The sequence below is a fragment of the Bos indicus genome, chromosome 17 (assembly GCF_029378745.1).
Source record: "Bos indicus isolate NIAB-ARS_2022 breed Sahiwal x Tharparkar chromosome 17, NIAB-ARS_B.indTharparkar_mat_pri_1.0, whole genome shotgun sequence".
Classification (NCBI taxonomy): domain Eukaryota; kingdom Metazoa; phylum Chordata; class Mammalia; order Artiodactyla; family Bovidae; genus Bos; species Bos indicus.
The window spans coordinates 66,171,165-66,185,318 of record NC_091776.1 but is presented as its reverse complement, the minus strand read 5'-3'; the positions used below and the strand labels follow the sequence as shown (position 1 = coordinate 66,185,318).

Sequence of the window (14,154 nt, the reverse complement as noted above, 5' to 3'; positions counted from 1 at the left end):
TGTGGAAGGCCGAGCAGTCCCAAACGGTTATCCCGTCGGCTCGTGAGATCAGGGAAATATTAACAGCGCTGCAAGGGCAAAGTTACTCTCAAAATCCCAGTTGTAAAGCCTCTGATTTTAGGCACAGCTTTTAAATCCCCCCTTTCAGCTCCTCCTTAACCCTCAGCACCATGAGGCTGCTCAGATGAGTTCCAGAAGGTGACGATGGGAAGAGGGTGACGGCAGGGCCAGTGCCAGGAAGACCTTTGGCAGCAGAGCAGGGTTTAGTTTGAAGCCTAAGTTTGGGCAGACCCCTTTGGTCAGTTGGAAGTGCTTTTGATGCAGGTTCTGCGTTAAGTGCGGGTCAGTTTTCTTCCACCAGACGTCACTCTGGGAGCAGAGTGGCCCGCGTGGGCTTTTCTTGCTGATGGCAGAAGCTGTAGCTGCAGCTTTGTGGCTTCTGCTCTGGGGAAAGGAGCCCAGAGCTGCTCGCTGGGCTGGCCTGAGGGCTGGAGGCATCATCCCAAAAACACTGCCTGCCCCCCCCGCCCCGCCCTCCGCCCCCCCCCGTCTTCTCTGGCCCAGAGAGGGCCCTGGCCATATTGCTCTGCACTTCTAGGAGTGGTGCTCCCTCCCAATGTTCAGATCACGCCTGTTTTCCTGACTGAAGAGGAAGCCGCCAGTCTCCGTGAGTTCCCCCGGGAGCCCTCGGCCAGGTAAGGGGCTGAAAGAGGCTGCTCGGAACCCACATGTTGGGGACTCCCTCCCACGGGCTCATCCAGAAGCCCCGTGCATCACATCCTCCCACAATTCCCTCTTCTTCACGCTCTGCCCTGGCGGGGGTTGGGGATAAGGGATGGACAATTGGACCTTCAGCAGAGATGAGGGGCATCTGGCAGAGTGAGATGAGCGTAGGTTTCAGATCTGAGATCCGTGGCTTACCTGCTGTGTGACCGTGGGAAAGTGCATTCCCTGCCCGAGCCTCAGTTTTTCCATCTGTAAAATGGATCCAGTAACGTCTGCGTCTTGGGTTCATCGTGAAAGGTGGAAACAGCACACGTGCAGCGCCCGTACAGGACCCGACTGGCAGTTAACCCCCAGACTGGGTGCGTCTGATCCAGGGGGCTCTGCCGTTTGCAGCAGGTGACCCTGGTGTCATGCGTGGCGCCGCGTGGCGCCAGGGCCTGTTACCTGTAAGGAAGCTGCTTCGCGCCCCGGGCAGGGCCTTGCCCGCACTCAGCTGTCTGCCCTTCCTCACCAGTGCTCCGGCGCCTCCAGCCAGACTCCAGGAGCCCTCAGCCGCCCCGAAAGAAAACGCCCCCGGACACGCGGGCTCCAAGGCTCAGACCTCGACGACCACACCTGAACCCCCGTCTCCTGATGCCGCCTTGGCAGATGGCAGCAGGGAGCACGGACACTGGTCCGGCCCTGACCTGAAGAGCACACCGCCCGCACTGCAGCACTGCACTGCTGCGGGCAAGGGTTCAGCTTTGTTCGTGGGGAACGGGCACCTGGACTTGTCTGAAATCCACATCCCAGAGGCTCAGAAAACAGAAGCATCCCCAGGCCATCCTGCTGCAGACGGCGGGGGTCCTGGTTGCGAGGAGTCTGTCCACAACCCCGGCAGTCCCGAAGCCAAGCCACCCGGGGTCCTGTCCCTGGGCCGCCTCCCCGCCTCCGCTCCTGAGGTGGTCCCCCAGAACGGAGCCCTCGAGCAGCCCGCAGACCTTCCTGGCGACAGCAGCCAAGCCCCCGTCCCCAGGGAAGACCACGTCCCCGGCAGGACGAGTGGGCCTGGGCGGGCACCTTGCTTGGATTTGAGGCCGAAGAACACTGAGCAGCCCCTGGAGGAACACGGTGGGGAGCAGCGCCATAGTGGGGCTCCTGAGGGCTGCTTGACCCCTGGCCCGGACTCCACAGACCCCTCAGATGAAGGCCCCTCTGCAAACAGAACCGCATCCAGGGTGAGCCCGGCCTCCCGCGAGGGGCTCGTGCGGATGAACCTCTACACGCACAGCGTCAAGGGCCTGGTGCTGTCGCTGCTGGCCGAGGAGCCGCTGCTGGGGGACCGCGTGGCCGTGGAGGAGGTGGTGAGTGTGCAGCGGGGTGGGGATGTGGGGCTCAGCCATCAGCTGCATGGCCCGGTACGAACGCCCTTATTTATATGGTGGGGTGCAGGGGGTACCTACCTCCCTGTTTGTGGGCAGTGGGCGTTCAGTGCAAGCACAGAGCCAAGTGCAAAGGCAGCCACCAGGGCTGCTCTCTCCAGCTTCCCCGCTTCCTCGGGGTCTCTGGTTCGTAGTGAGCTGGGTGGGTGCTGGGCGCTGACCACATGTGGCCTCGCCCCGCCTAGCAGCCCTCGTCTGTGTGGCCGGAGTCCGCACGCGTCACCACCTGGGTTGGGTTTCTCCGCGAGCCCCAATTCCCGTCCGTCTGAAGCTGCTTCCTAGGAGCCTGGGCCCTCTGAAACGCTGACTGTCTCCAGAAGGCGCCGCTCAAACCTGTGCAGCTCTCCCCCCACACCTAGAGGCTCACTGACCTCCAGGCTGGGGTCCACGCTGGATCCAGTTGCCATAGTAACAGCTCTGCTTTAGTTGCCAGGGAAGCAGCGGTGGTAAGAACAGCAGGTTGAGACTGCTGCAGGGCGAACGGCGTCCTGGGGCTCGCCGTGTTTCTGTTCTTCAATCTATATTATGCTAAGCCCATCTTATTAGCATGCAGGGCCCGTGACCCTCTGTAAAGGAGCGGGTCCCCCTTGGAGTGCAGTGGAGGAGGGAAGGCGGGTCCCCGCACGGAGCCCTCCCGCACCTGCCTGGCCCCTCCCCTTTTCCCAGGCCCCAGGTCACCCTCTTCACCTCCGTCCCCCTGGCTCTAACCGACATCCCCCCCACCCTGCCTCATTATAACAGCTCGGGGACCAGGGATGCAGTTCCACACGTCCATCCCCACCCCTCCCCCCACACCTCGGTCTCATGGTCTATTCGGCTTAGTGCCCAGCTCAGATGAGGCCCCCCAAGATAAAAATAAAAACCAGCACAGGCTGCTCAGAGAGGAGGTAAATTAGGGTTCATGCTGCATTTGCTGTATGTAAATAATTTACATCTGCTACTTCCGCCAAGCCTTGAACAGCGCTGGGGCCCGGCACAGTGACGCCCATCTCGCCCTGAAGTAGCGATGGAGACCTAGCTAATGCACAGGGCGGGTCCACACCTCTTGCTTGTTTCCTGGCCTCCACCCTGACCCCTCTGTCCACCGTGAACCTGACCATGGCCTGGCAGGTGGGAAGGTGAAGGACTGAAGGCCTGCCTTCCGTGGCCCTCTTTACGTGGACACGGCACTTGGTCTGTCACAGCCCATCCTGGTGTCAGGACAGTGACCTCCCTGGGCTTTCACGGACAGGAGGGTTTGGGGTCGGGGAGGAGAGAGAACACAGCTTTACAGAAAAGGAGAACCAGTCTTTCCTAAAAAGAGAAGGGTGTAACAGACTTTGATCAGCTTGCTGGTTTGAGAGGAGAGTCAGCTGATCAGACCAGGAGGCCGTCTTGTTTATAACTGGCAGAGAGCTTTCACAGCCTTTCAGTCTGGACCTGCACACAAAACAGTTGACCTGATTTCCCCCTGGACTCTCTGCTGCTGTCAGAAAAGCCAGGCCCCACCCCCAGCCTCGTGCACGACAGCTCAGATGTGACCATGAGCGCAGTCCCCCCGGGAAGGACATGTTGCCATGGCTCCATGTCGTTTCGCCATCACGTCTTTGCGTGGACCAGCTGCCACCATTTCTGCTTGCTGAGGGTGGGTCAGGGCACTGGGTGACCGGGGTGAGCAAGGAGCAGCCAGGGAGAGGGCCCCCTAGTTCAGAGGGAGCAGAGTCGGATTCCCCCACCAGGGGGCAGCAGAGAGCCACCAACAGTTTCCTGCTCAGAACCCGGAGCTCAGTGACTTTCAGCCACAGTGATGGGATCAGTTATTCATTGCTACAACAGGACGGGGAGCTGTGCACGTGGAGTAGGTGAGGCCTGAGGTTAGTGTGTTGGCAGAAAATAGAAAAAACGCTCCTCTCCCCTGAAACTCGTGCTTCTGAGCACATGGGTGTCCCTGCAGCGACTCCTGTGCATGTTTGGGGGTTCACTGACAGTGAGCCACTAGCTTTGCCGTGGACCAAAAGGCAGGGGGTCCCGGCACAGCCTCAGCTCCGTGCCCCTTAGCGTGTTGTGCAGGTCACGTATGTGGTATGTCTCGGGGTTGGCAGACTCTAATGTGAAGGGATACACAGCAGATGTGTTCTGCTTTTACCGCTCTTCCCCTCTCCTGTTACAATACAAACCCACCATGCACACATGTGAACTGGGACTGTGCTCCAGCGCACTGTTATGGACACAAAAATTGGGACTTTATATAATTTCACATCACAATATTATTATTTTGACTTTATTTTTTCTAACCATATAAAAATATAAAAACCAATCTTAGTTCTCAGGCTATAAAAATAGTCCACAGGCCATATTTCCTACCCCTGGTCCAAGCAGGGGATGCTGCCTGTCCTCCTGGACACTGCCTGTCATTCACACCTGTGACTGAGTCACAGCCTGCAGCTGACTGTGCCTAGTTCATGCTCGCGGTCCAGTCACCAGGTGGCTGTTGACCGGGCACCTCCTGGGAGCCAGGCTGGCTGCTGGGCCCTGGGGACGCCACGTAAACCTTGTAGCCAGACCTAATGCCTGAGTTTCATTTCTGCAACATGGGCCAGAAATGCTAATTTAAGTCCAGGATGCTCCCCAAGGTAACAGCTGAGCTTTCTGACATTCACCTCAGAACATTCTCTCTGCATCGCTGTAACTTCTTATTGCGCTTAGTGTTTTGCACAGCTGTTGTGAAATAAGTCAACCCACAGACAAGTGTTGTTAGTCCAGGGACGGGTGCTCATGGAGGAGATACCGCTTCTTCAAGGACGATGATTTTCATATTCTTGACTTCAGGAAAACGCCTCCCTCCGGGGAGCACTTGAGAATGGACAGAGTGTACATATGTTATTTGACTTCCGCAGGTCAGCAATGATATTCCTATTTTGCAGATGAAAAGAACAAGGTGCAAAAACCTCTGTAACTGGCCCTGGTGGTCTGGCTAGGAAGAGGCTGAGCCACGGCACGGGCTCGTTCACCTGGGCGCTAGCCACTGTCTCCTGGTGACTTAAGTAGCCCCCCCCCGCCCCCCCTCTCCCCGGGGCGGCCCCAGGGGGCCCTGTATCAGGCTGAGTCCATCGGGTGTGACATCCCTGCTTGATGGTCCCCAAACAGAGCTCAGCCGTTGGTCATTGGAAAATGTCTTTGTGGGAAAACAGATTGAAGAGTGAAGTTCGTGCTATATCGTTAGGTCGCAAAACTAGCCTCAGTCGTCATTTACAGTCTGACGCCCATCTTTAGCTAACTCGTACGAAAGGGGGCAGTCCTGTGTTCCCATGGCACCTGCGCGTGACATCCCCCCGGGAGGCGATGGAACATAGAGGTGCCTGGGCCTCAGCTCCGCACGGCCTTCCTCAGCCGGGTCGTCCCCTGGGCCAGGGAGCGGAGAGCCGCCGCCCGCGCCCTTGGTCCCCTCGGGTTCCCGGGAGGGAGGGGGCCGCGCTGCACACGCGGATGACGTCATGACGTCTCGGTCCGGCTGAGACGCACGGGGTGGGGACACAGCGCGGCTGGAGTGTGGTGAGGAGGGGACGGGCCGCCTGCCAGCAGCTCTGCCTGGATGCTGAGGTTCGGGGCTGTTCTTGGCTTTTTTTCTTTTTACCCCTTCTTTTACTTTTCGGCTTCCCTCTATGTTCCCATTTTTCTACAAGTTTGAAGAGGTCTCTGGTGGCTCAGACGGTAAAGAATCTGCCTGCAATGTTGTAGACCGGGGTTTGATCCCTGGGTCGGGAAGATCCCCTAGAGAAGGGAATGGCAACCCACTCCGGTATTCCTGCCTGGAGAATTCCATGGACAGAGGAGCCTGGTGGGCTACAGTCCACGGGGTCGCAAAGAGTCAGACACGACTGAGCGATGAACGCTTTGAAGAGGTTTAGGACCTCAGGGCAGAAGTCAGGACCTTTCCAAACATGGGTCCTAGCACCCGGGGCGCTAAGTCGGGCTGCCAGGCGGCTCTCCCCGGGTGGCCTGCTGAGTGGTGGCGGCTGTCCCTTCCCGCCCCGCAGTACCACGGCAGCCTGGCGTCCCTCAACGGGCTGGAGGTGCACCTGAGCGAGACGCTGCCCCGCGACCAGGCGGCCCCCGCGGCCAGAACCTACAGCTTCGCACACTACGACCGCGTCCAGAACTTGCTGACAGGTAAGGCTCGCCTCCGGGAGGTGGAGTTGGGGGGTCAGCACCCAGGCCCAGGTCCCTGGTTGGTGGGGAGGTGCCCTGTGGTCAGGATGCTCTTTCTCTCTTGGAGCCCAGCTCCCACCGGGTTTAACTACTCTCGGCAAACTTTTCCCAGCTGGTCTCTTTCTTGCCCTTTCTCCAACGTTTTGAGAGAAGCACCCGCGTCCAGACTGTCTGCGATGGGGTCGCCTCCCGACTTGGATACCCTTGTGCTAAGACAAGTGTTGACCACCATCAGGGGTGGCGAGAGGGCCCAGCACCCCGGCCTCCTTCCCACTGCCTCTGGGGCCTCACTTCATCCCAGCTTTTTGTGGTTCTGGGTTTGGGGGTACTGGGGGGCGGCACTCTGCCACGCATGACGACTTCCGTGTCCTCTTCCGGAAGCCAACCTGCCGCAGGTGACCACAGCACAGGACCGCCGCTTCCTCCAGGCTGTCAGCCTGATGCATTCCGAGTTCGCCCGGTTGCCCACTCTGTACGAGGTGACCGTCAGGTGAGTGTTCCCAGGCCACTCCCAGCCCTGCCCCCCGGGTCCCTGGCAAAGCCTCACTCACAACCGGATGAAGACCAGTGCAAGGACCGGCCCGGGCATCCCCTGACCCGCCCTGCAGGTTGCTGTCATCCATCCTCCGGCTTCCCTGAGTCCTGTACATGCCGGGTCCCTTTCTGGGGCTGGGGCTGCTACAGACACTGAGGGACAGCAGGGAGGGGACCCAAGACCCTCCCCACCTCGGTGCTTCCATCAGTCAGTGGGGTCGGAGAACGGGCTGTCATCTGTCTAACAACTGGACAAGTCCCACATGCTCCTGACCACAACATCCAGATGTTCCCCCCTCAAAGGTCTCCCAAGGGCAGCATGTCCTCCCCTCACCAGCGTGCCCCCAGGATACTCATAGTCAGCAGTATGGTGTATCTTACCCCAGGTTTTCTTGGTATTAGGTTTTTTTTTTGCATATAAGAGGTGCTGCTGCTCAGTCGCGTCTGACTCTTGTGACCCCGTGGACTGTAGCCACCAGGCTCCTCTGTCCATGGGATTCTCCAGGCAGGAATACTGGAGTGGGTTGCCATTCCCTTCTCCAGGGGATCTTCCCAATACAGGGATCGAACCCCTCATCTCTTGCATTGGCAGGCAAGGATTCTTCAACACTGAGCCACTGGGGTAGCCCATATAAAAGACAGATGATCAGTATTTATTATTTTGCTGGTCTTCTTAAAAAAAAAACTGGAGCACACGCACTTGCTGTATTTTAAGTTCCTTTTTCACTTTGTTGCGTGTCTTGAACACACCTTCTGGCCAGCAGGTCTAGACCTATTAATTAGTGGCATTTACAGTCTTTAACCAACTAAACTCTACTTTTTCTCTCTACATGCTTCTCTTATGAAACCAGTAGCAGAAAAGGCAAGTTAGAGGGTCAGAAGGGGCGTGCCTGCTGTGTGCGTGTTGCGTGTGTGTACTGTACTGGGGAGTGGGTTGGTCGAATACCTTCTTTGTAACCTCATTTCATAGACGTGGAGACACAAGGATGCGGTAGGGTGAATGAGTCGCCCCAGATCAGGGGCCGAGTCGGGATTTGAGCCCAGGTGTCTCGTCTCCGTGGCGCGCGGCCCTGCACACACACTTGTGGTTGGGGCGTGTGTGTGTGTGCAGTGTAGTTGAGAGGCGGGGTGTGGGGTGTGGGCTCTGGGCCTGGCCAACCAGGTTCTAACGTCTGCAGCTGCCACACAGGGGTGTGGGCGTTTCTGCTGCCCAGCACTGTCTCCAGCCAATATTTCTGTGTATCTTTCCACAATAAATGTGCCTCCTCTGGCTTTAAGTCAAAGCTGCCCACACTGGCAACCCAGACCCACCCCCCACCTGTGGACCTGCAGCATCTCACCTTCCTCAGAGCTGAGACTTTTCGTGGTGGGATACATAGCTCATTTGAGTAACAGTAATAGAAACAACAGCCTCCGTTTCCTAACCATCTCACCACGGGCTAAGCGATTTGTATCCGTTCCTTCTCACTTACTCTCTGAAGTCTCAGTGAGGGAATTTACCGCTGTCTTGTCCATTCTTCTGATGAGAAAGCTGAGACTCCCACAGCCAGAAGGCTCAGGGCTGCAGTGAGCACCCAGGTTGTGTGGGACCTCCAGACCCATGCTCAGAACCTCGAGGCGCCCCTTCTGTGGCCACAGTGACTGGGCCCGGGCTCCTCCTGCTGGGCCAGAGACCTCGCGGGGTCTCTGGGGTCTGAGGTCTGCATGGCGGTGGACTATGGTCTCCTGTCTCCCCACCCCCACCAGGAACGCCTCCACAGCTGTGTACGCCTGCTGCAACCCCGTTCAGGAAACCTACTTCCAGCAGCTGGCCACGGCGGTGCGGAGCTCTGGCTTCCCGAACCCGCAGGACGGCGCCTTCGGCCTCCCGGGCAAAGCCAAGCAGAAGCTGCTGAAGCACGGGGTGAACCTGCTCTGAACTGTGGATCGCTCCTGACCCCCGGGGGTGACTCTCAAATCAAACCCCAGCAAAGGAAGTGCTGCCTTGTTAAGTGGAAGAGCTCCTCTGTTTTACTTTCCCTGGAATAGTCCTCTTTTTTAGGACTGCAGTATTTGAGTATCTGTTACTCCTTCTGTGGATCAGGGCTGGAGGGGGTCGTTCCTCGGGTTGGCAGACCTAGAGCTTGTGGTAAAGAACTTGACGGCGTGGGTGGCATGGGGGCCAGGGTGGGGCCATGGCTCCTTCCACCCCAGGGGCCCGGGGTCAGTCACTCCCCCATTACACGGAGCCCAGGGTGCCTGAAGTTTCCTGGAGCTGCTCCACCCTGGCCTGACTCGTACACAGAGACTGAGGCTAGTGTTTCTTCTAGAACCCTGCATGTCTAGAGTGCATGTCCCATGCTGTCTGCAGGGGGTGGGTCCAAGGTGACTGCACAGCCAGGAGATGGATCTGTCTGGAAGCAGACCATGCGCCCACTTCTCAGGCTGTCTTCACCACGGTCCTCCTGGGGGGTCGGTGCACTGGAAGTGGTCGGGGATGCTGAGACTGCCTTGTCTGGATCTTCTGGATCACCCACAGAGGGGAGGGGGCGATCTCAATGACACGAAAGGAGCCTGGGGCGCCGGGACGCGGAAGTGGGTGATGACTGGCCAGGCCGGCCCCTTGGCTGGAAGTGGGTGGTGCTGCTGGTTGCTTTGAGTGAGGGTCCCAAACAGGAGTTTCTAAAAGGTCTTGGAGCAGAAGCAGAGCTGGTTTTCAGGGAGGGGGATGCTGCGTGAGAGGGGACAGCATTCTGCACTGGCTGTTGCCAGGCCGGGGTAGGACTTAGAACATCGGTTCGGTGATTCTGTGATGATATGATGTGAGTCACAGGATGAAAATATTGACCAAAATCCTAACCAGGTCTTTACCAGAAGCACCTAAGACTCCATGTGAAAACTGCAGTGTAACTTCATGCCAGTGAGCCAGTATCTCCTGTTTATGACATGGGGTCTTTTTCTTGAAACAAGTTGCTAAGGGCTGAAAATAAAGAAGCCAAAAATGCTACTGAGTTTTGAGCACTGAGTTCTGATGGGGATACTTACGTATAGACGTACACGCATGCGTGTACTCTGCGTGGTCACCGTTTTGCCCTGCCCGATCCAGCCAGGTTAGGGAGGAAGGGCGTGTCAGCGCGGTCTGTGTGCGAGGGTCGGGGCGGACAGCACCAGCTTCAGCGAGGCTGCACTACACACCAGGCCCACAGCCCCCTTTCCCGTCACCCCTCTGGCGTCCCTCCTGCCCCCGGCTGGCCTAAGACGGTGAGCTTCCCGAATGAAGGAGGGCTGTAGCTGAAGCTAGGGAAATGCACGTTGTCCCACTTCTCTGCCCGACTGTTGGAGGAAAACCCCTTTCGAGACCTGGGCGAGCCTCTGCAGGCACCTTCCCGTGACTGACGGACACAGAACCCATTCTCTTCCTGTCCTGTGGTATTTCTAAGCAGCCAGACTTGCCACTGATGCTCTAGAGTTGTGAGATCTGCAAGTCTTGAGGTTGGCGAAAATATGACCTGTTACGTGTTGACGCAGGGACAGAACTCGGAGCCCCCGAGCCTGTGTTCATATCCCCTGCCCTCAGTAGCTCGACTGAGTGCCTGGGTTCGAGGACACTTCCACACGAGATCTGCTTCACAAGGCAGCCTCCCGCCTATTCTGGGCCCTTCCCTAGGTGTCAGGCTACTGGCAGATCATCATCTTTGCTTTGTTTCCAGAAACCTCTTACCACCTCATTTCTTCAGGCTACTATTGTGCTGAAAACACGTAAGATGCAGAATCCTGGTTCCGAGAGTCTGCGCTCAAGGCAGCCCAGTGCCTCCCTGTGAGTGGAGTCTCCACGTCACAGGAAGAGCGTGAGGTCCGCACAGCAAAGTGTGGGAGTAAGCCAACAGGGATTTGCCCGGTGGTCCAGTGGGTTAAGAATCTGCCTTGCAGTGAGGGGTACACAGGTTTGATCCCTGGTCGGGGAGCTAAGACCCCCGCAGAGGAACTGAGCCCCTGCGGCACGTGACTCCTGAGCCTGCAAGCCACAGCGCGAGTCCACGCACAACAACCAGAGATCTCACAGGCCGCAGCTAAGACCTGACGCAGCCGAGGAAGTATTTCAGAAAGTCTGGAATTTCTCTGCTACAATTTCAGGACCTGACTCTCGCCCTTGAGTGAGGGCTAGACGGAGTGCTTCGTTTTTAATGACCAGAATGCGGCTGTGACTTCTGAGGGTAGGTCACAAAACATCGCAGCTGCCACTTCTCTCTGTCCACCTGTTGTGGGGAGATGTCCCCGGGGTGGGGTCTCCTGCACGTGGCCGTGTGAAGTGAGCCTCTTGGAGGCAGGTTGCCCAGTCCCAGTGGCCTCCACCAGACAACAGCAGGCCCTGCCTGTCCTCATCTGATTCAGCCCTACGAGAAACAGCCAGAACCATCAAGCCAAGCCACTTCAGAATCCCTAGCCCTCAGGAAGCATGGGGGATGATAAATGTGTGTTGTTTTAAGCCGCTCTTGGGGTCATTCATCACAGCAATAGATGGTGCGTAAGTGTGCGAGCCTACATTTCATCCGCCCATCAGGCTCCTTACCGGCTTGGACCGTCTGGCCAAATGCCGGACAGTCTCAGTCCCAGATCCCAGCCCTGCCCTTCCCACCTAGAAGACCTACGCCGCACAACGAGGGAGGAAATGGAGCACTCCCCCACTTCCTGCTCGTTCCTGCTGGAGCACACCCGCACCTTGCAAGTGGCCGAGGCGCTGGGCAAAGGAGAGCCTTGAAGCAGGGCAGTGACTTTGATTTGCTCCTCACTGGAAACGTCCCTGGCCCCCGGATAGGTGAGAAGCACGGCAGGAGTGGAAACCTCACGCTGCCGGAGGCTGTGGACAGACGACGGAGGGAAACGGGCAGATTCAAGGATGACCTAGATCCCCGCCTCTGCCTGCACTTGGGGCAGGTAGGATGCGCCTGCTGTGTGTGGGGCGTGGTCTCCAGAGGGGAGAAGCCCCAAATGCCCTCGACGCAACGCTAGCGTCCGTTCACCAACCGCCGCCGCCGCCGCCCCCCCGCCCGCCCGCCACACACACACCTGCACGCCCCACACTCCTTCACTGCGTACCTGTCCTGGGAAAAAAGCAGCAGGAGGGGAAGCCCCTGTCCCCGACCCTGGGAGGGGGCAGGGTGTTAGGGCTACACTTGTCACCCTGGCTCAGAAAACAAGCCACGTTGGATCTTTTCTCAACACGGTCACTCAATCTGGGGAGCTTAAGGTGAAGATTCTCAGGGCTTCGCAGCTAAAGGACACTTCCTCTCTGTTTATTTTAAATGTCTGAACCACCTGGAACCCAGCTGCAGCTCTCCGGGGAACAAAACCCAGAGAGTCTTTTGAATCCTGTCAAGAGCCAAGAAGAGGCATTTCACGACTGCAGAGTGTGCTTGGGTCAGCTGAGTGCCGGCCCTCCCCTCTCCTCCCTGGGCCGAGTGCTCCCAGGGAGGGCATGGGGCAGGGGAGGGTGAACCTGGCCCTCTCTCGATTCCGTCTCCTCCACGTGCTGGGAATTGGTCCCTACTCTCGACCGGCCCCAACCGGTTCCTGCGGCAGGAGGTGCACGCGGTTTTGGAGTCAATAGACTAGGGTTCAAATATGGTTCTAGGACTTCGTGCTTCGGCAAATGGTTAATGTAATTCTCTGAACCTCAGCGTCTTCTTTTAAATGGAGAGGAGAGGCGATATATGTGAAAGCGTGTCGTGTCGTGGGCCTTCAGAAAGTTGGGCTCGGTGTGTGTCCTGAGAAGGCAAATGCTCTCCCCAGCGGGGTACCTCTTTCTGCCGTGGAGAGAGAGGCCTGAATGCACGACAGAGTTCAAAAGCCTGGGGATGCTGAGCCGTGAGCGCAGACAGCTGGCTTCTACATCTGGCTCATCCGCCAGCGCAACCTCATCCGTGTCCACTGCCCTCGGACCCTACGTTTTCCTGTGTTTAGTGTGTAGCTGTCCCAGCTCCCCCTGGCAGGGCTCCAAGTATTACGGGATAATAACACATGTGACAGACTCTCCTAGAAGGCACAGTGCCATCTGTACTCAATGACGAAATGCACTCACCTTGCATCCAGGGTGGCAGGAATGGGCATTATGGGGAAGAATGGGTGATCTGCAGTTAGGACCACTGTGTGCACCTGGGAAGGAGGCAGAGAGTCCGTCAATCTCTGCGTGTGTTGCCTACTGCCACCCAAAGCTGCTGGAGTATTTTTGCTGCCATCTGTCAGCAGCTCTAAAATACAGGGCCTCATTCTCTCCTGTCCCCGGTGTTAACATCTGGTTAGTAAGATTCAGCGGGGACGAACATGTCATGGGGAGGCGAGGCGGCTGGCAGCAGGGCGTGATAATCCTTAAACACAGCACTCTGCACTGAAACTTCGCTTATCGTGTTTACATTTTGAAAACACGTAGGGAGCGCTTCCCACCCACCCACAGCTCACCAAGATACTATCTTCCTGAAACTTCACTTTAATCCTAGGCCAGGGAGCATCAGGCACAAAGTGGATCTGGACTTCTGTGGAGCAACAGACAGAAACAACTTGGACGTGAGTTAGCATTTATTGGTTCGTGTGATGGAAAAGTCCCGAGGTAGGGCTGCTTCCAGGCAAAGCTCTATCAGGATTCAGGTATCTCCACAAGATGAGACCTGCTCTCCTCTGTGGGTTTCACTCACAGATTTTCTTCACTCTGGATTCCCCACTCCCATCCCATCAACAGTTGCCTTTTTCTCAATGGTCCCAGGAAAGAACTGCGGTCCTGTGCCCAGCCCTGACCCAATCCCTGAGGACCTAAGAGTTTGGAAGGCTCTGATTGGTCAGATGTGGGTCATGTGCCCAGCCCTGACCCAATCCCTGAGGACCTGAGTTTGGAAGGCTCTGATTGGTCAGACGTGGGTCATGTGCCCAGCCTTGACCCAATCCTAAGTACCCAGGAATCTGGAAAGCTCTGATTGGTCAGGTATGAGTTATATATGCCCAGTCCTGCAGCTGGGATTGGGTCAAGTCCTAGAAACCCAAGGACTGAGAATGGGAAAGTTAACGCTCTTACAAGAGGCTCCTCAAAGTACCGTTGGAGAAGGGTGTTAGAAACAGTGGCTGTCCCCTACAGAACAAGGTTAGGAGGCCTGCCCAGCGTCACAGGGACACAGCTCAGCCCCGACCCTCCAGCTGGCTGGTTTCACAGGCCTCATCATCTCTGCTACTCAGGGCAACGACGCTCAGCCCCAGCTACACAGGAGCTTCAGCTCAGAAAATGAGCTGAAACAAAGAACAGGAATGCCTTGGCGGGGCG

At 57.3% G+C, this 14,154-nt stretch overlaps 1 protein-coding gene and 1 long non-coding RNA gene across 7 annotated transcripts in view; one reads left to right on the top strand and one right to left on the bottom strand.

Moving 5' to 3' along the window:
* The window catches only part of HPS4 (HPS4 biogenesis of lysosomal organelles complex 3 subunit 2), a 27,233-nt gene extending 17,378 nt beyond the window's left edge, over nucleotides 1-9,855 (top strand). For all 6 annotated transcript variants that reach the window (XM_019977861.2, XM_019977857.2, XM_019977858.2 and 3 more), the window contains 5 exons: nucleotides 599-695; nucleotides 1,241-2,069; nucleotides 6,164-6,296; nucleotides 6,717-6,825; nucleotides 8,616-9,855. In XM_019977861.2, the coding sequence (XP_019833420.2) occupies nucleotides 599-695; nucleotides 1,241-2,069; nucleotides 6,164-6,296; nucleotides 6,717-6,825; nucleotides 8,616-8,787 (1,340 nt within the window). In that variant the 3' untranslated portion in view covers nucleotides 8,788-9,855. The remainder of the gene's footprint in view (nucleotides 1-598; nucleotides 696-1,240; nucleotides 2,070-6,163; nucleotides 6,297-6,716; nucleotides 6,826-8,615) is intronic.
* LOC139176765 (uncharacterized) lies at nucleotides 7,540-14,154 on the bottom strand. Its single transcript, XR_011561212.1, has 2 exons — nucleotides 13,305-14,154; nucleotides 7,540-13,001 (listed from the first exon to the last, which is right to left on the bottom strand). It is a non-coding gene; the product is annotated as an uncharacterized lncRNA (long non-coding RNA).